At 53.8% G+C, this 19,893-nt stretch overlaps 1 protein-coding gene across 1 annotated transcript in view; it reads right to left on the bottom strand.

Moving 5' to 3' along the window:
• Positions 1-3,645: 3,645 nt before the first annotated feature.
• Positions 3,646-19,893, bottom strand: part of PBX4 (PBX homeobox 4) — a 37,489-nt gene continuing 21,241 nt past the window's right edge. The window contains exons 3-8 of the mRNA XM_045508186.2: positions 10,085-10,332; positions 9,618-9,808; positions 9,229-9,364; positions 5,886-6,042; positions 5,407-5,513; positions 3,646-4,337 (exon numbers count right to left, since the gene is read on the bottom strand). Of these exons, the coding sequence (XP_045364142.1) occupies positions 4,251-4,337; positions 5,407-5,513; positions 5,886-6,042; positions 9,229-9,364; positions 9,618-9,808; positions 10,085-10,332 (926 nt within the window). The 3' untranslated portion in view covers positions 3,646-4,250. The remainder of the gene's footprint in view (positions 4,338-5,406; positions 5,514-5,885; positions 6,043-9,228; positions 9,365-9,617; positions 9,809-10,084; positions 10,333-19,893) is intronic.

Below are 19,893 nucleotides of genomic sequence, written 5' to 3'. Positions count from 1 at the left end.
AAGCTTTGGGGGACTTTGACGAACAGCCAACGTGGGGTGAATGAGGTCGCAGACCTCCCTTCCTCAGGACCGCAGGTCTCCTCACCTCTCAACCCTCCCCAGGACTCACTTTGGTCCCAAAAATCCCCATCAGCCAGGCAGGAGTAAGACTGAGGACCAGAGAGGGGCAGATCCTGGGTGGGGCTTGGTGATGCACCAAAGCAAGATTAACCGGAGCCACGCCCGCAGCTGCCCCATCTCTATTCCAGAAGAGAACAAGGTGCCAGGCAGGAGAAACCAAAACGCCCTTGGGACCTCACGTGCTCCTATCCCTTGAACACTGGCTGGCCAGTGAGGAGGGAGCGACTAGAGGGAGAAGAAAGCTGGGGAGGGGACAGTAGGGAACTCTGAGGGTCAGTGCGTGGGGAGAGCGGTTGTGGGGGAGCTGGATGGGAGCAGAGGTGAAGGAAGGGATAGAATAGTTAGCCTGGCAAAGAAGGGAAGAGGGTGCTCAGGCAGAAGGAACAGTCAATGCAAAGGCCCTGGGGTGGGAATGTATTTATGGGAGGGGTAGTGAGGGGGCCAGTGAAGAGGGAACTGACGTCAAAGACAGACTTCCTATGGGAGGAAAAGGTAATTGGATTTTGAGAGGGAGGTGAAACCATGGCCTGGTAAGTAAACAGTCCTGGATTGCATTCAAGTTGTCAGATTGCCCCCTGGTGGCCCAGTGGAGAACAGGCAGGGAGATGGGCCAGTCCACCCTCAAGTCTACCCTCTGGCCCTTACAGAGGCTCATAGAAATTGTGGCAGCCTGAGCCAGGCTGTCCTTGGTCAGACCACTGCCCTCCTGTCTTCCTGTCTCAGTGTCCCTCTTGGCAGAATGGGGACAAGATAAACCTAGACTCTCTGGGAACATGTACACCATCCTCAGTAATTTGGGTCCTCTGTACTCACGTGATTCCCACCAAGTCTTAGGAGGCAGGAGCTACATATATTTCCACTTCACAGGGGGAAGAACTGAGGCTCAGGGAGGACAGCTCATGGGAGGTAGAGGCAGGATTTGAACTTGGGCTCAGGCAGGGGTCCAGCCTCTCTTGACAGGTCTCCCTGGTGTGCGGAGGCCCTGGTAGGGCAGCTGGACCAGTGTTGGGAGAAGAGGCTTTCAGGGCCTGTGAGGGCTCCACGTGGATGTGCAGGGTAGGAGGCTGGGGAGTCCTGAATGTGGGGGATATGGCCTGCACACACGTCCCCAGGGCTAGCTCCCGTGCCTCAGTTTCCCCAGTGCTCTGGTTGAGGGAGTCTAGCAAGGATAGCACTAACTCCCTCAAACTTCCCCTTGCTGATTTTGGTGTCCACTGGCGATTCTAGTGGGAATCAGTTACGATCTTGGGCCAGGGTGAGGCCTGTCAGAGCTGCTCCTGTGTGATTTACTTTAAAATTCAGGTCCTCAGGCTCCTCCAAGTTTGGATGTGCATTTTGAGATAGAAAGTGCCATCCAGGGGGAGGGTATAACTCAGGTGATAGAGGGCATGCTTAGCATGCGCAAGGTCCTGGGTTCAATCCCCAGTACCTCCTCTAAAAATAAATAAATGAATAAACCAAATTAACCCCCTCAAAAAAACAAACAAAGATGTGTGGATTAGCGAGAATATTAGCAGCTCTCCCAACAAGACACCTGGCCAGAACTAGCCTCATCTGGGAGCTGGTAAAAATGCAGATTCTCAGGCCTGACCCAGCCCCGATGAACTGGAACTTGCCTTTAAACCTCCCTTGGGGTAGCCCCCTTTACTTGAAACTATTGTCTTGCATCTGTTTGCTTAGAACCCTGCCCAAGTTATGGTGACTTTTGCATCAGTGAATCTGTGGACCCTAAGCAGACAGAGTGTGCCTTCCAGGGGCTCCTGACCATGTGAGTGGAGATGCCATTTCATGGAACCTGGGGGAGGGGGAGCTTAACCTCTCAGAGGTGGCCCAGGACCTGGATCCCTAGTCTGTCTCCCATCAAACAGGCTTACAAAAGCAGGACAAGTCTACGAATAGCAACACTAATGGCATGCAAAGGTATGCAAATCCCACACATATTTCATTCAAATAAAGTAAGTCGTGCATAGTATATGCAAACGACAAACATATATGCAAATATGGGGGAGGGTGCCCGGGTCCAGGGTTGGGGGATGTCTGACATGTTGAGTATAATAGTAAACTTGGAGGTCTTATTTCCTGCTCAGAGCCCGGCCCTTTATATGGATCAGCCCTTCGACCCCACAGCTATAAGGTCTTATATCCTTGGGTCCCCAGCCCAAGAGAGGCAGGTCTTCCAGGCTTCCAGCTCTGTACTCTCTGCAGAGCCATGGCGACCCCTGGTGGAAAGTGGTGGGGAGACAACGGCTGGACCTCTCGTTCCACTGTCACCCTCATCTCCCTGTGCCCTGGTCTCCAGAGTTCTCTTTTGTGGGCCTCTTCTCTGGTAAAACCCCCAATCATGCACTTCCTCTGTGCTCCTGTAATCCTTAATAGCTCGATTACTGCTTTGTGGACACATTTAGGCATTTTTTGAATGGTGCAATATGAAGTGTTAGTAGAGTGTGACTTTATGGGCAGCATTTGCCCTTGGGAGTTTCCTGAAATTAAAACCCTCTTGGGGGGACGGTATAGCTCAAGTGTTAGAGCGCATGCTTAGCATGCACAAGGTCCTAGGTTCAATCCCCAGTACCTCCTCTAAAAATAAATACATAAACCTAATTACCCATACCCCCAACAAAACCAAACCAAATCAAACCAAACCAAAAAATCCTCCAAGACAAACAGCTAGAAGCTGGAGGCCAAGTGGACCAGCAGCTGCATACATGCCAAGGGCGCGAGTGAACAGGAGGCTCTTGGGACACCTGGGACCCATGAGTTGCTGCTTTGGCTGTTTCCCTTGGGACCGCCCCAGCATCATCATCTCCAGTACACACAGTCCATCTCCCCTCCAGTGGCTCTTAAAAGCCACAGAAACGGAGGACAGTGTGGTAACAGGCCAGGTGAGAGCAGCCAGCTGCTGCCCAGAGGCGGATGGGAGCCGCAGGGGCTGGAGTCCAGGGACCCAGCAGCGGGGCCGAGCTCCTCTGATCCCAGGAGACGACCACGCTCAGCCTTTCTGGGTGCAGGCCGGTCTTCCGTCATGCTGCATGGCTGTGACCTGGCAGACCCTCACTCCTGTGCCTCGTTTCCCCTCCGCAACCCTCACACTATCAGCACCACGGTGGTGGCACGCGCAGGGGTTGGAGGCAGGATGGAGGGATCTCTCAGGCCTGGGAGGCCTTGAGGCCAAGAACTGGGAGAACGGAGATGATTCAGCTGGCCGGGATCTGGGGGTGAGCTGGTGTGGAGGTGCACGGAGTCAGATTACTCTGTGTCCAGAGACCAAACACTCTGGGCAGAAGCTCTGATGCTGGTCAGGGTGGCAGCTGGCAGTGTGGGGTTAGGGCCGTGGTGACGCTGACAGGCCCCGAGCCGCCCTGAGCCCGGGCTTATTCAATTCTCCCAGCAGCCCAGCTCTACTGTCTTCATTCCTTACAAGGGGAGGTCCAACCTGAAGGCTGAAGCAGAGGAGGAACTGGGCGAGGGGACAGAGAGGGACACTGAGAGCCGAGCCTCGAGCCAGCAGGACTTCAAGAGTACAGGTGCGGGAAAGGTCTTGCGAAGTTTATTCTGTTCAATGACATTTCAGCTGAAAATGGTAGAACTTGTATTAACAGAAAAAAAGGAGGGGAGGGGTGCAAACCAAATCCCAGTAGAATTCTGAGCTTAGCACAGACTCAGGTCACAACCTTGTGAAATGACACAACAGAGGGAGTGTGGGAAGGCAGCGTCTGGGTGGGGAGGTGCAGGAAGGGACAAGTGAGCCAACAAAATCTCAACTCTCACAGTTGCGCCGCTGAGGCCCTGCGCCTGGCGGTCAGCCGTCACCAGGAACAAATCCGGGTGTGAATGACATCAAACTTAAAATCAGTCCAAAATTTAATGGGAGAATTTGTGCCAAGTCCTAGAGGAAACAACTCATAGTCTTAACCATAAAATTACTATTAAAAAAAGCCAAATGGAGTTAGGAGAAGGAGCAGTGTCTCCGCCCATTTCAAATCCCAGCTGACAAGCAGAAGATGGCATCATTGTCGCCTGCCACTGGCCCGGGAGCACCGTCTGGAGTCAGTCCTGGGTCTTCTGAGGTAATATGAAGGACAGAGAACCACGGCAGGTCACACCGTCCCCTTTTCTGCTTGTCCCAACATTTAATTAGATGCATCTGGGGTGACACTGCTGGGGTCTCCAACAAGTGAAGCGGTCGACCTTCGCTTCCCCCGCCAGCCGCCCCTGGCCTGAAAAGACAGAAACAGAGTCGGAGGAGGGCCAGGAGACTGACGACCCATCCCCGAGAAGGCTTAGAACGTGCTGAGAGCAGAGAAGAGGGGCCAGGAGACGGGGGAGGGACCAAGGGGTCAGTCCTGGGTCACAGCTGGCCTTGCACATGGCCGTGCTTCCTTGGCAGGACACTGGCCTCTGCAGGCAGGGATCTGGCAAGGGACTGATGTGGCACACACAGGGCCTGGAGCTGACTATGGTCCCCAAAACATCGTGGTGAGACTCGGTGAGTGGGAAGAGGCTCAGGAACCCGGCAGGACGCGGGTCTGGCTGGGTGGTCAGGAGGGCAGGGCCAGGGCCGCCGGGCATGGGGGCTCCGCCTGCAGTTGCAGGGACATATTTGGCACATGTGATCCTGAGATGTTTGTCCATAGGAGCCCCCAACCCACTGCCCATGGAAACCACCACTGACAATGGCTCTTCTCGGGCCGACTGCTCCAAGGCAAGTCCTGTTTGCAGCCCATGAGAGCAGGGCTGTTCCCCTTCCCAGCTCACACTCTAGGGGCAGCTCCTGAGCTGGCTGCTCAAGGCGCCTGGGCACCACACCCTCTGTGTGATCTTGAGAGCTCTGCTCTTCCTTAGGCCACAGCATGAACATGGTGGAGGGTCTGAGCCCAATGGGGCTGCACCTTCAGACAGTCAGGGCCTCGTCTGCCCACCCCTGGCCTCCCTGAGCGGTACAGACACCCTTGGGGAGGGAGGGATCCTTCCCAAAAGGCAAAGACCTCAGCGGCTGCCTCAAGTTATTGCGTCCTGAGGGGTGAAGGCACGGGGTCCTTGCCGAGCGGGCCCCACAGAGCAGTGCTCCCTGAGGGGGCTCCGCCGCCTGCATTCATCCCCAAGATGGACTGAGTGCCCCATGGGCTCACCTTGTTGCCAGGACCTTCAGGGGAGCCTGGGGAGACTGAGATGCGGCTGAGATGGCCAGTTTCAAGGACCGACCACCCACCTGGGTGGGCCCCAAGTGCGCCCTGTCACTGAGGCGGGGACGCCACAGGTGTCCTTGGGATTGTGCCCGAGACTCACCTGGGACAGAAGGCCGCCTACCCCAGGGGCGGGCCGGAGAGAGGCCAGTGTCTGCAGGGCGGTAAGTGCGCCCCCGGAGCTGGTCAGTGGAAAGGGACCAGAAGCACCTGGAAGGGATGGGAGAGATCAGGACAAATTGCCCTGGGGGCCACAACAACTCCTCAGGTGGGCTCTGCCAGCCCCCCAGCCAGGAAGGGGCCAGGAATGTGACGCCCATGGTCCCCCACCCCTCCCGCAGGCCTTTCCCTTCTCCTTGGTATTGAAGTTTCTGTCCCCACAGCACCCGCACAGCCCGCAGGGACGTGATCAGGATAATCACCCGTGGGAACAGGAACCCCACAGCATAAACAGAGGAAAGAGGTGTAGGCAGTGACCTGTCTGGAAGGGGCTGTGTGGCCCCCTCACTGCTTCCCCAAATGCAGCTCAGTGGGCCTGGCTGCGCGTGAGCGACTGTTGCTGGGCTGAGTGACCTCACTTACTGGAGCTGGGCATCGAGGGGCAGCTGGCCTGGCTCCCCAGGCCCCTGACTTTGGGGCTGTCCACTGCCGTCTTAGCTGTGTAAATGGTAGCCTCTTCTTGAAACTTCCCCATGTTCTTTTTATATCGGATTCTTTTGTTGCCAAACCAGTTGGAGACCTATGGACACACAGAGACAGAAGTCACTGGACGAGCTGACCTAGTGATGAGACACGATGTGGATGCACTTGAGGCTTCCACCGCCCAGGGGGAACACTGCTGAGGGAGACTGTGTGGCCCTGGGGTCGGGTGAGAGGATGGGACTGAGAAAGAAGGTGGCGCGCTGATGGAATCGTGGGCTCAGAGAAATGCTTGCAGTGGGCTGGGGACACCCCGGAGCTGGTGTGACTTGTAGGAGCCGGAGGAGACACACTGCCTGAGAACCAGATGCTGCTGGAACCTGGGCCCAGGGAGGAGCTGGAGGGAATACAGGCGTGTGGGGGACACGCTCGGATAGATGAGTGTGCGCTCACTGCAGGGACAGGAACAGACTGAATTCTGGATTCCTCCTGAGGCAAAGTAAGTGCCCGAGAGACACACATTAGCAACCCCATTTCTGGGAATTCAGCTTAAGCAAAGGATACAGCTGAATCCAAAACTTATCAAAGGACAAGGACCATCTGACAGGGCAGGGGAAGGTGCTGAGCACTGAACCGAGCGCCTGTGTTTGGTCCTCAAAGCCAGCTGGGAGGCAGCTGCAGGGACACACAGCCCCCCATCCAGTGAGCAAGGAGCTCGCCCAGAGCCAAGCGGGTCCGAGCCCTGCTCTGACTCCACACCTGCACCGAGACCTCCAGTGCAGGGCTTCTCCCTGCGGGTCACTCTCTGGGGTGGGGGGCTGCTGGGGAGCTCCTTGCTAAGGGTGCGGAGCAGCATCCCTGGCTTCCACCCACCAGATGCCAGTAGCGCCCTCACGTCCCCCAAGAATCGTGACAAGGCAAGCGTTCCCTGGGGGCAGAATCGGCTGGGTGAGACCCTGGGCAGTGCCCTCCTATGAGCATGGAGATGTGCAGCCTCCCAAAGTCAGGCACCTGGCCCTGCGGTGAGATGAGTGTGCATTTTAATAAACAGAAATAAACAGCTCAGTTACAGCCACAGGACTGTCGATGACCTTTTCTCCTTTAAAAATGAGTTTCTTTAACGTCCCGCCATAATCCTCTCAGTGTCAACCACGAAAAGGAAAAGCCCCGGTGTGCGCTCCCTGCTCCACGCCTCGGCGTCCCTTCCCTCCCGCCCCGGGTGTGAGGGCAACTTTCCTTAACCAAGCCAGGTAAGCACTTGGCTCCCACTTGTCTCTGAGGAACGTGCTGACAAGTCTTCGTGGAACTAAGTTTGCAGAAGAATGGCAGCGAGCAGTGTTCCATGTTGAATTCAAGTGGGGTTTTAGAGGAACCAAGGACAAACTTCCCATATGGGTGAGGGAGGGCGGCCACGGGGGATGTGGTCCGGGCCAGGTCTGCCCTCTCCATGGGGCATGTCCCAGCACCGGCACCTCATACAGGACTGGGATGGCCTCTCCGCCAGCTGTAGCTCCGAGCCACCAGCCACTCCCTCTCCGGTCCCTCTGGCCCCTTTGGCTGAGCCAGCTGAAGACGTCTGAGTTTGCTCCCATCACTGCGTGCTTAGGCTCAGCTCTCCTGCCCTTTTCCCCCTCAGGCCTCCTTAGCCTGGAGCTGCACTGATTCTGTCCTGAAAACGTCTGTGGCCCCATCTCCAACACCCTCTGCCCTTACGGTGCTCTCCCTCCCCACTACCTTCTCAGGTGAACCTCACAGCCTGCACAACATCCTACCATGAATTCGGGGCCCTCTCTCCGCAGACTGTCAGCTATTTTGCGCTGGCAGACCCACCAAAGTGGGGTGGGGATCTGAGCGTAGAATTCTGCTGCTGGTGGGTTGTGGGTGGAGGTCTCTGGTGAGTGGGAGCCCCTGCAATGTGGCTGGTGCTTTTCAAACTTTTGTCTGCAATGAACCCTCTCCTCAGATGAAGTCTAGACACAAGACCCATCTGCTCTCAGGAGGCGGCAGGCCCTGAAGTGAATCTGGCCATTTTCAGACAACTGCTCGTGGTGGGAACAAGCTTCCTTCAGCTCTCGGAGCCCCAGAGGTGCAGTCCTCCCTGCAGCTCCGGCCAAGGTGCTGAGGTCACCACTGCAGTCCTCGGGTGAGTGAGGTCCGATGTAACTGGGACACCTGTGAGGCTTTGCTGTCTGCATGACCCTGCGGGGCTCCCGAGTGCCCTTGTCCCCAGGTCACTGCTGGACTTGGCACAGACGGGGCAGAGGGTGCTGGCTGACGGCACAGGCTCTGGAGGCAGTCGGACAGGGCTGGAAACTCAGCCCCTCCAACTGCACAGCAGAAGGAGGTGGCTGCCTCCAGGTGGGTGGTGACATTCAGTGAGCCAGCGCATGCTCCAGCCCTCCCTGCCACCAGAGGGGGTGCTGCACACCTGGCCCCCACTCTGCCCATTCCCGCTGCCCTGTGGGTGTTGCCTGGTCCTGCCTCTCACTTGCGGGCTGCCTGAGCTTACCATTCTCACTTTAAAACCTTATGAAAGGTTTCCTGGACTCTTGCCTTAGCTCTGCATCCCTCACCCCAGTTCCAGTGAGAAGGGAGGCAATCCAGATGACCAAGGTTGCCCGAGGCTGTCCAAGGTTGTCCGGGTTCCTTCTCCAATCTGCACCACCATTCCCCAACTGGAGCCAGATGTCACCTGCCCTGCATGTCCCAGCATGGGCACCTTGTACAGGAGTGGGATGGCCTCTCCACCAGCTGTAGCTCCGAGCCACCGGCCATTCCCTCTGGTCTCTAGGGAGACTAGCTGAGTAACAAGCAGGCGATGCACACGCCTGAACTTACCCCAGTATAACTGAATTGGTACTTGAGCGCGAGAGCTGGTCTATCACTTTAAGTCCTGATTTTGCTCCAAGTTTTTTTCCTTCTCCCAAGTTTATACCCGATCCCTCTTATGCAACACAGCGCACCCTCAGATGCAAGAATGATAGTAAATCCTAAAGACCACAATTCACTGAGTACCAGATGCCACACTCGGTGGTGTCACCTCAGGGACCTCACAGTCCACGCTCATAGCTTCTGGGAGTCCCTTCACCTGGTGGGCGTGGCTTCCTGTCTGAGACCCACATTCATACAATAGACCCAGGATCTGGGCGCAGCCAGGCGACTCCAAGCCTGGACACCGGGCTCCAGCTCCACACATTTTATGAACTTTCCCTGAGTGTCCTCCTCACTGGGCTGAACCCTCCTTCCCTTCCATGTTCAGGGAGGCGGGGCAGGAAAGGACTGTCACCTGGGAGACCGTGATGCCACCCTTCCTGGCCAGCTCCTCTTTTGCTTCTTCGCTGGGGTAAGGATTGCTCAAATGGGAGTAAAAATACTCATTCAGCACTTCCGTGGCTTGCTTGCTGAAATTCTGCCGCTTACGCCTGCAAAGACAGAGCCTCAGCCGGTGTTCAGACACTGGGCCGCCAGTAGCATCCCTGACCCCCAGAGGTGGTAACAGCAGTGGTCAGCGCTTCAGCCATCTCCCAAGGCTGTGTGAGGGGCTACACCCGCAGCTGCGGCCAGAGCCCCTGGACAGGCTCGGAGGCCCCCCCTGACCGTAAACCCAGGTCAGCACCGACTTGGTTCCTCTTCCTAAGAGCCAACCCTGCAGTCGTGGGTGGGGTGGGGCCTGACCTGGCATCCAGGAGCCTGGAGCGCAGGGTCATCACGGCCTCGCAGGTGCTCTGCTTCAGCTGCATCTGGATGCTGCTGAACTTGCCGTGGATGACCCCTACCATGCGCTCGATCTCCTTGGGCGAGATGGGCCTGATCCTGCTCTGCTCCCGGAGAAGGTTGGTGACGTGCGTGGTGAACTCCCGGCAGGCCTGGGGTGGGGACACACATGCCAGCCAGTGACTACACAGCAGGCTGGCCCAGGGCTCTGTGTGGGACCAGCTCCCTGCCGCCCGCGACTCCCACACAGGCTGGCTACTGAGAAGTGAAGGCAAAGGGCTTCCAGTAAAATTGGCCACCTTTGCTATGAGACCAAGTGTGTGGACTGCCCGGTCTGCGCCACAGAAGGAAGGCGGTTTAGTGCTCCACGTTTTGCTTTGACAAATGCGCATTCACATGACAGAAACTCTTCCATGCAGAAAGATCACCTGTTCATATTTCTCTAGCTCAGAGTGGTAAATCTGTCGGATCTGGGACAGCTTGGCCCTGTAGTCAGAGTGCTCAAGGCCATTGTCATTTGGACAGCCACCTGGTGTTGCTGTGCTGGCCGCCGCCGCTGCTGCTCCTCTTCCTTGCTTCCCCGGCCTGCACACGCCCTCGGCCAACAGCATGTTATCCAGCCTCATGAGCTGATCGTCGGGGGGGCCCTCCTCCTGAATGCCACGAATGCTCAACACTGGATAAGAGAGAGGGGACCGAATCAGTGTCTGCTGTTGGAGCGGAAACAGCCACGGCAGAACATTAGCAGCCGCACTGCGTCTGAAAGAAAGTCTTTGTTTTATCTGGTAACAGACACTGTGAGGAGGCGCGTTCCAGATGCTCACACTAGCACAGGCAGGGGTACAAAGAAAGGTGCTGGCAGCCTGGTGTCAGACAAAGCTGTGCTAATGTGTGTCTGAGACTGAGTCCCCCCGACAGAAACTGATTTCTGTCACTGAGTTTTCAATCGATCCCCCTATCCAAAACTTTATCCCCTTTCTTGTCCCCTCTGACCTCAATCCTGTGCTCACTGAACATTAACCAACCACTCAGATGAGTAGGATTGCAATTGTTGATCACGTTGTTAATGTACTAAAATTGCTATTTAGATGTTGTCATTAATGTACAAACCCAGGTTGTTTCTCCAGGGCAAGATGAGCTAACAGACCCCCAAGCCATGGACGACCTGGCCAGAGAATCATAAACCAGAGACATTCTGATTCTCGAAACTGCTATTAAGAAATGTCACAACACGATTAATTCCAGCCTCTTTGCTCCTTCCCTTAAAAGAACTCCTCACTCCAAGACCAAAGTGGAGTGGATCTGAGGCTGGTCTTCTACTCCCTTGCCTGGAGCCTGTACTTTCCTTCACCACAACCCGGTGTCATTAGAATGACTACTGCGTATCGGGCAAGTGGACCTGAGTTCGATTCAGTAACAAGTCTGTTGTGTCCGTTTGTGTCTATTGTGTGTGTGTTGCGGGGAGGGTTTGTTGCTTTAGAGTCAGAGAGGAAAAGCCTGACCCAGAGGTGCCAGAAAAGATGAACTGAGAGATTTCAAGCAGAGAAACAAGACAATTGGCTTTGCAACTTGAAAAAGCTGTCACACCGGGCTGAATGGGCTTGGGAGGCAGTAGGGGGAGCTGCCGCCATCCAAGGGGATACAGGTCAGCTTTGGGGTGGTCAAAGAGAGAGGCCCCGGAATCCATGGCCCGGGGATGTGGGCGTGCGTGAGAGAAAGGAAGAGGCTGGGTGACCCCCACATTTGCCTTGGAAGGCGCCACTTTCTCCCAGGTGCAGCACACAGAGCAGCAGGCGAACAGGTGGAAAGACGGGTCAGCCTTGCCCCGACCCAGCTAAGCACAGATGTCTGGGTGGCTGAGAAGCAGCTGCTTCCTGGGAGCCGGGGCTGAGCTGACCAGTTGGGGTGGGAGACCGGTATACATGAGTCATCGGCATGAAATGTGTGTTGGGAAATCTGTAAGTGTCCACCTGTACATGCAGCCACACCTACGAGAAGAAGCCACGCCCCCCACCCCCACCCCCACCCCCACCCCGGGGCTGGAAAACCAACATTTAAAGGACAGGCAAGGGAGGAGACAGGAAGAGAATTATCAGGTAGGGTGAGGAAAAACCAGAAGTAGTCACAGAAGGGTGAAAGCATGGGCTTGGTCATCAGGGGAGTGCCGTTAACTTCTGCAAAAGCAGCCGCAGGGTACGGTGGCGCAGGACCTGACTGGCTAGTTCCAGGGCAGCGTGAGAAGCAGGCAGGGCGGGAAGAGGCTGCTGCAGGGGTTACAGAATGAGGCTCAGGTCAGAGGAGGGCGGTCCTGCAGGATCTGTGCTCTGTTTGCTTCCTCGGGAACGGAAGAAATATTTACAGCTCCAGAGAAATGAAGGCTAGGGGGCAGTTCCTGAGGGGATGGAAGGCAGGGAACAGGGAAGGAGGTTATGGTATATGATATCCATTTAGTTCTGACTTTCTAGAAAAACAAGGTTTAAACTGTTTCCTTGGAAACAGGCTCTCAATACTAACTACAGCTCCTAAGTGACTTAAGTGTTCAACTAAAATTTGAATGTAATCCTTTCATATCCATATTAATTATTTGTCCCTTTCTTGTTTCCTATGTAACAGACTAACCTTCTCTGTCAAAAATTCACAAGTGAAAACTGAGGGAGCTCAAGAGATCCTTGCAGGAATTTCCTATGAGACGAGGGACCTTCACCTCACACGCAGGGATCCCCAACTCACCCAAAGGAAGCCTTGCAACCTACTCAGTCCCGCGGGGTTATGATGGGGCTCTTTTTGAAATAACAGAAGGAAAAGTGCCCCTTTATTGGTTGCTAACCTTCCAGCTCACAGACCCAATTCTCTACTGACCTCACTTGGCCTCCGAGAAGCACCGGATATAAATGCTGGGCACTCCTGGGCAGAGAGAACCTGCACTGCCTGACCCTTATAAATAAGGCCCACACACTCCTAACCATTCCTAACCAGAGTAATAGTGGACGGCCTCCTCCTTCAATCCCTCTGTTTTCTTTTTTATTTATTGAAGTATAGTTAGTTACAAGGTGTCAATCTCTGGTGTACAGCATACTGTTTCAGTCATACATGTAAATACATATATTAGTCCGTCTGTTTTCAAATCCTATTGATTCTCCCTCCACGATCAACCCACCACCTGCCCCCCACCCCTCCTTAACACCATTCCTGGAAGCCCGCTGTGCTGACCCCTGTCCTGCCCTCGGTGACCTGTGAGGAAACCCTTCCCCTCTGCTCCATCGCGCACACCCAGCTACCTTCAAATGCTGTGTTGATTGAGCTGGTCTGTTGTTTAAAGACTTCAACCAGTCCCTGCATCCACAGTTAAAGCCTAGACTCTGACCCGTGGCACTCAGGGGCTTTCCTGACATCTTTCCAAGTCCCTCTTCATTAATTTTCTCTCTGCTGGGCCCTCCATGGTCCTCCACGGCACAGACACTCTGTGATTGTCTCAGGTTTACCCAGGAGCTCCTCCCGAGGGCCCATGGTCCCGGCCAGGGCTCAGGAGTGGCCTGAGAGGGACAAAGAGGACCTCGTCCCTCCCCAGAGGTCCCTCATCACACCCTGACTCCTGGGGCTGGAGAGGAACATCCTTATTACATTACAGCTTCCTTATTACAATGAGGGGCAGGAGTGGTTCAGGCTGGAACATGCGGCTGAATGAAGGGGTGTATGTGGGCACATGCATGTCTGTGTGTGTGTGTGTGTGTGCGCGCACATGGGAGTGTGGGTTCACGCGAGGGCAAGTATGTATCTGCGTGTGCGTGTGTGACTCTGGGCTGCTGAGGGGCACGTGGCAATCTTTCTCCTGTTCTTTTATTTATCCAACAGCAAGCATCTGGGAGCCCATCACAAACCAGGTACCCAACCAGGTGCTGGAGAGTTTAAAAAACACAGTAAAAAACCCTGGAACTTACTGTTCTCCAATGAAAGCTCTTAAATTACAAAGGTAAGCCACACGGATATATTGTACAACACAGGGAATATAGCTAATATTTTATAATACCTATAAATGGAGTTTAACCTTTAAAAATTGTGAATCACTACATTAGATGCCTGTAACTTACATAATATTATGCATCAACTATACTGCAATTAAAAAAATTACAAAGGGAACACCCCAGCCTTTTCTCATATATCTTTATAGGGTATGCATTGGTGTGGCCTTTTTTGGAGGGAGCTTTGAAATGCTGATTAACACTGAAAAAGCACATATCCTTTGTTTTTAAAAAAATATTTTAGAAGTATTTTATTTATTATTGTATTATTTTTTAATTTTTAGTTTTTTGGGAGGAGGTCATTAGGTTTATTTATTTTTAGAGGAGGTACTAGGGATCGAACCCAGGACCTCGTGCATGCTAAGCATGTGCTCTACCACTTGAGCTCTACCCTCCCCACAGCACTTATCCTTTGGTCTTCAGATTCCTGTTCTGAAAACGTATCCTACAGTAACACTGACATCAGGAGATGCTGTGTTTACGGGACACACACACATGACTACATCGTAACTGTGAGAAACCAAGGCCACCCGGAAACCCGTGAATGAGGAGACAGTCTGGCTGTCACACCCCAGGCCTGTGGTGCTAACAGTGCATATGTTATGACAGGCATTCACACACTACAGCTTTACTTCTTCAAGGCTGTACATTTTTGCAAATGTATGTGTATAAAGAGAAGCAAAACCTAAAAAAGCAAGTTACCCTGTGCCTCAGTCCCCTGCACCAGTCCCAGCTGTGGACACAGCCGTGCCAAGAGCTTTTCCTCTCTGTCAGAGGCCCCTCGCAAGCCCTGTGTCTCCCTCAGCGCCATGTATCTGCCTCCCAGCCCACGATCCCTGGCCTGATTATGGTCACTAGACACACATTACCGCCAATTACAACAAGCTCATTTCCGGTAGACTGTTCCAGAGCGCCCCAGCCATGCTCCCCAGCTCCCTCAGGGCCCTTGACTGGCGGGCAGGAGGCTTTGGAGACCGGGAGCTCAGCTCAGGGACACTGTCAGTTGGGGGCGCTTGGAAGAGGAGGTGGGATCAGGAACAAAGGCGCTCCCTGCCAAACCACCAACGTTCCTTCTGTCTCCAATTTACAGTGGGTGTGAAAACGCCAGTAAACCAAACAATGAAGTAAAATAGAATGATAAATCTCAACACATTATATTTTTTTGGAAGAAACAACATGGAACTGCTATGGACTGAATCGTGTCCCCCCAAATTCACACATGGAACCCCCAATGTATGTATGGAATAGAATCCATGAGGAGGTAATTAAGGTCAAGTGAGGTCATAAGTGTGGGGCCCTAATCCATAGAAGGGCTGTGGCCTTTTAAGAAGAGCAACGGGGGCCTCTTCCCCATCCCACCCACCTGTGAGAACACAGTGAGAAGGCACCAAGGCACCGGTCTGCAAGCTGGGAAGAGAGCCCTTTCCAGGAACTGAATCAGCCCTAGACAATAGCAAACCAATGAGCAGCTGTGTTCCAATAAAACTTTATTGACCAATACTGTAGTCTGCGACCCTTCTCCACAGAATGTGTCACAGAGCCTAACACGTGTCTGAGGAAGAACGTACGTACGTGCATGCAGGCCCAGGTAGGCCGACACCGCCCCACCCCTGCCTTCAGGTCCCCCCTTTCCTTGGAGGACCCTCTTGAGCTTTCCCCTTCAAGAAGAACTCCCCTTGAGTTCTTCTCTGGGTGCAGCACAAAGGATGAGATTTTAGCTCGTTTAGTTCAGTCCTAATCCAGGACGCCTTGAAAGGTGGTGTCTGGTTTGCCCTCTGTCTATGGAAAGGCCAACACGGACACAGAGGCTGCATGCAGGAACCTTCACGGCAACGTGACCGAGTAATTTTATGTTTATTGACTCTAATGGGGCTCTGGGGCTTATTCTTCTGCATGCCCTAACTTCTCTAAGAGGAACTGTCCCAGGGACTGATGTTAAGCAGGCTCTAGGTGACAGCAACAAGGAGCATCTTCTGTTAAGAAAGGTTAGTCACTTTCGTTTACTGGAAGCTACTGTGTGCCAAGCCAGTAACAGGGCTGGGACACACCGCAGGCACGCCTGTGCTTTTGTGGGCCAGCATTCCAGGGAGGGATCAGAAAACAAACCAGAAACAAAGGCACAAGACGGTTTCAGTGGATGGTTAAGCCCTAAGAGGAAGCCTGGATAGAGGCTGCAAGAAGGTGCTGCTTCACAGGCATCTGTGTCCGAAGGCCTTAAGCTGTGGGCTCGCTCTTCATCAGAGACCGGCCCCAGCTGAAACCCTTCAGTCCTTAAGTCGTCTTCATAACAGCCTTATAGAGACAGAATTCACATGACATACAGTTCACCCCGTTTACAGTGAATAATTCAGTGATTTTTAGTATATTCACCAGGTTGTGCAACCACCACCTAACTTTTTCTCCACCCCAAAAAGAGACCCCGTCCCCATTAGCAGCCACCCCCCCGCCCCGCCCCCAGCCCCTGGCAACCACTAATCTCTTTCTACCTCTCCTGCACATTTCACATAAATGGAACCACATACTATTGTGGCCTTTTGTGTCTGGTTTCTTTCACTCTGCATAAAGCTTTTAAGACTCATCCATGTTATAACCTCTGTCAGAAAAGTTCATTCCTTTTTATGGCTGGACAACATTCCACTGCAGAGAGGGACCACGTTTTCTTTCTTTAGTCGTCCTCATGGACGCTGGATTTTTTCCATAGTCTTTGATTTGTATATTTGTCTATACTCATCCATGTCTGTACAGCGGAAATTTCCCAGTGATGGAACATTCCAGATCTGCACTAGTATGGGAGCCACCAGCTACACATGGCTACCAAGCACTCAAAATGTGGCCAGTGTGGCTGAAGAATGCCTTATTTAGTTATGCTTGATTTTAATTAGCTCACATGTAAGTCACCCCAGAGGGATGGACCACAGCTCTAAACTCAATTCACAAGTCACCCTGCGACTGGAGGGCTGGGAAAGAACACTCCAAGCAACCTGAGAAATGACCCCCCAGCTCCAGGAGGTCTGTTCCCCGCACGGCCATAACGGAATACTGCACGTGGGTCTCAGCCCCCGGTCCAGCCACTCACAGAGGGGAGGAAGTCACACACTGGCCTGAAGGGCAGGGGCTGGGACAGACCCGACCAGAAGGCTGAAGCTATCCATAACGATGTTACGACTGCAACAGGCCTGAAAAGGAGAGCTGCACCAGTTCCAGGTGGCTGATGAGGAAGGGAAACAAAGGTGAAAAACTGCTGGATTACCTACGCCTGACAGCTCCCAGCCAGGCCCAGGAACGGTGGTGAGGAAATACGAGGGTGTTCCCTCGCGTGATGAGTTATTTACATCTACTCTGACAGGCCGCTGCCTGTGCTCCCGCAGCACAGAGAGTTCCTTGGCCCGAGAGCAAGGCTGGCGGAGCCGGCACTTCTCGTTCCTCAGAGACACAGCGAACCCGGAACCAATCAAACAGAGGCACAGATGTGCAGCTGAGACCAGCACAGGGGACAGTGACAGTTCAGAGAAGACAGAGCAGGCCCGTTTGTGCGAACTGCCCTGGATGCCGGGCAGCTCTTCACGGGGCTTGAAGCCACCTGCTCATCTGCAATCCAAGATCCAAAGGTTTTTACATAAGTTGGCACTCAAGTTCATTTGGAGGCAAAGCCTGACCCCACGCCGGTATGCGAGGCCCCACGCTGTTGTGCGAGGCGCCACACCAGTGTGCGAGGCTGTTCCTGCTCACATGCCAGAGGTCACTGCGCGAGTGCAGGCTCTGCCTCAGTCCTCGACAACACGATGGGCCTAAAATCCAAACAACACTGTGAATTCTGTGGGGCACCCAGCCCTGAGGGTTTCAAGAAAGGGATTGGGCTGGTTTTTGGTCCTCCCAGCTAAATTCAAAGCTCTCCAAAAATGGCTTATTTGTCCTCCTCAGGCCAGCTCCTCCAGATACCGTGGGAAGGATTTGGGAGCGGAGTGGACCCCTAGGGCTTCCTTGGCCAGCAGAGACTGCCGCAGGCAGGACCCCCTGAACGCGGCATAGAGGACACAGGTGGAGCCTGTACGCTGACCCTGGAAGATGCGCCTGCATCTCTCCTACAGGTCAGAGGAGGCATCAGAAGGCAATTCTTGGAACTCATAAGGTAGCGCTTCCAGGAACATCCACTAACACTGGGTTTACATGGAGGATGGCTTTCTTTTTACCATGATATGAACTATAAGCCTTGTGTTCATAGTCGGGCCCTAGACACACAATCTTCCTGAATCCTGTAGATGTACAGAATAAAAAGGATTTCACCTTTTCACCATTAATAGGTATCAGTCACCAGAAACAGTTCTTCATTCAACAAAAATATAACAAAAATATAAAGTCCATACACTGTGTGCCAAGTACCAGGGCACTCCCAGGACATAGCGCGTCCTAGACCCTGCACTTACAACCAAGGCTGTCACCCTAGAATCATACCCCTGCCCCTGGCCTCAAATGGAAACCAACTGCTCTTATCTAAGTTTCAGGAGAAAGCTGCAAATAGGGAAAAAAGAAAAAAGAACTGGTTAGAACAAACTAGGCCCACGATGGTGGAAGATCTGCCTTCCAGTGGAACTTGGGCCTCATTACACGCTCCTATAATACACCGGCATGCTCAGTGACATCTCCAGCCCCAAGACAGCTGACAAGGGGAAAAGCCCATACAAGGACTGAAAAGGAGAGCTGCACCAGTTCCAGGTCCAGACCACACCCTTGTTCTCAGGACACTCGTGGATGTTCCTCCCACTCTCTCCAATTCTCCCCTTTTACCTTGACCCTCCTCTATATTTGGTGTCTCTGCCTGATTTGGGTTGAGAAGTCGATTTGCAAACTAGGTTCCCGCTTCTCCATTCTTTGGCCATTGAGCAAAAGCCTGTGCTGTTCCAGTCTCAGCACTGGTTTCAGTGTTGGCTGCACAAATCTGATCAGAAAAAGAACCTCCCTGTCTCAACCTGGGCTGGGAGCATGGTGGGGGAGGTCCAGTCAACGAATGGGGTAACACACTCACTGGAGGAGACAGGTGGCAGAGGCCAGGAGCCACCGCGGATGCAGTGAGAGCAGCGGATGCACAGACAGCACCTGGACCTGTGGGTGCAGGGTTCCCTCCCTGAGCCAGGGCAGGGTGCAGAGGTAGCACGCAGCCTGGCTGTGGGTTACTGAGGTGCAACCCTGTCTCTCTGAAGCTTCACTCTGCTCATTTGTAAAGTAAGTGTCTGCCCTGAGGCTGTTGGAAGTTTGGGATAATGATGCCGGGAAGCTGGGAGCTGTCTGACTGTGGCCCATGCTCCACTGATGTCCACTGGGCTTTAAAAGCTCTGCGCAGATTTGGTTTTTTCCCTGAAGGCTTGCCGCAGACTTTAGCCAGAGGGGAATGTGAGATATGTAGGTTAAGTCAAGAAGCAGATGTGCCATCTCCCCACGTGGGCGCGCCAGGAGGCCCAGCCCGCAGGGTCGCTCATCGGGCACTGGCCGGGGAGAACCAGGGTCCAGGATCAGGGCCCTGAATAGTTTTCTTCAGGCCAAGACTTGGTCATCCCTGGTCCTGGGGTTGGGGGAAGCTGAGGCAGAACTGAGATCTCACTTACTTTCCTGCTACTGGTGGCCCATCCTGAGACTGGAAAAATGTGGAAACCCAGTGCTCCCGAGACTGCACTTCCTACTGGCATGAGAAGTCCCCTGGCCACACTGAACTTGACATTTAGGCAGCTGTAAGCAGCTGTGACGGCTTGCACTTTTCAAGGCTGAGCGGTGCTGCCCCACCTGTGCTGTGATGCCCCAAAATGTACCAGGCACCCCAATGTTTGAGCCTCTCAGTGGAAAGGAAGCATGGTTTTCTGAAGAAATGCTCAGATCTGATGTATGGCTCATGCTCTGAGCCCACAGCCGCCGTGGGACTCAGCCTGGGTGGAGTCAGAAGCCCCGAGTGTGGCCCTCGCAGGCTGGGAAGATGGGACAGGTCAACGGCGTGGGCAAAAATGGACACCTGAGCCTGTCCTGCTGGCAGAAGGTATCAATCCTTTCTTTTTGCCTGAAACCGCTGAGTTTGAAGCTGGCTGATGGCTGCAGTCACAAATACACGTCCAGAGTCAGATGGAGCAGACAGGAGGCGCGCCCAGACAGCACACCCACAGCTCTCAGGAACCGGTTTCCTGTTCACTCTCAGCATTTCATTGATGGGAAGAAGGTCGCCGAGAACTACAGCT

The sequence above is a fragment of the Camelus bactrianus genome, chromosome 22, assembly GCF_048773025.1.
Source record: "Camelus bactrianus isolate YW-2024 breed Bactrian camel chromosome 22, ASM4877302v1, whole genome shotgun sequence".
Taxonomy (NCBI): Eukaryota; Metazoa; Chordata; class Mammalia; order Artiodactyla; family Camelidae; genus Camelus; species Camelus bactrianus.
The sequence above is the reverse complement of the archived record's forward strand: the minus strand, read 5'-3'. Positions and strand labels throughout refer to the sequence as shown.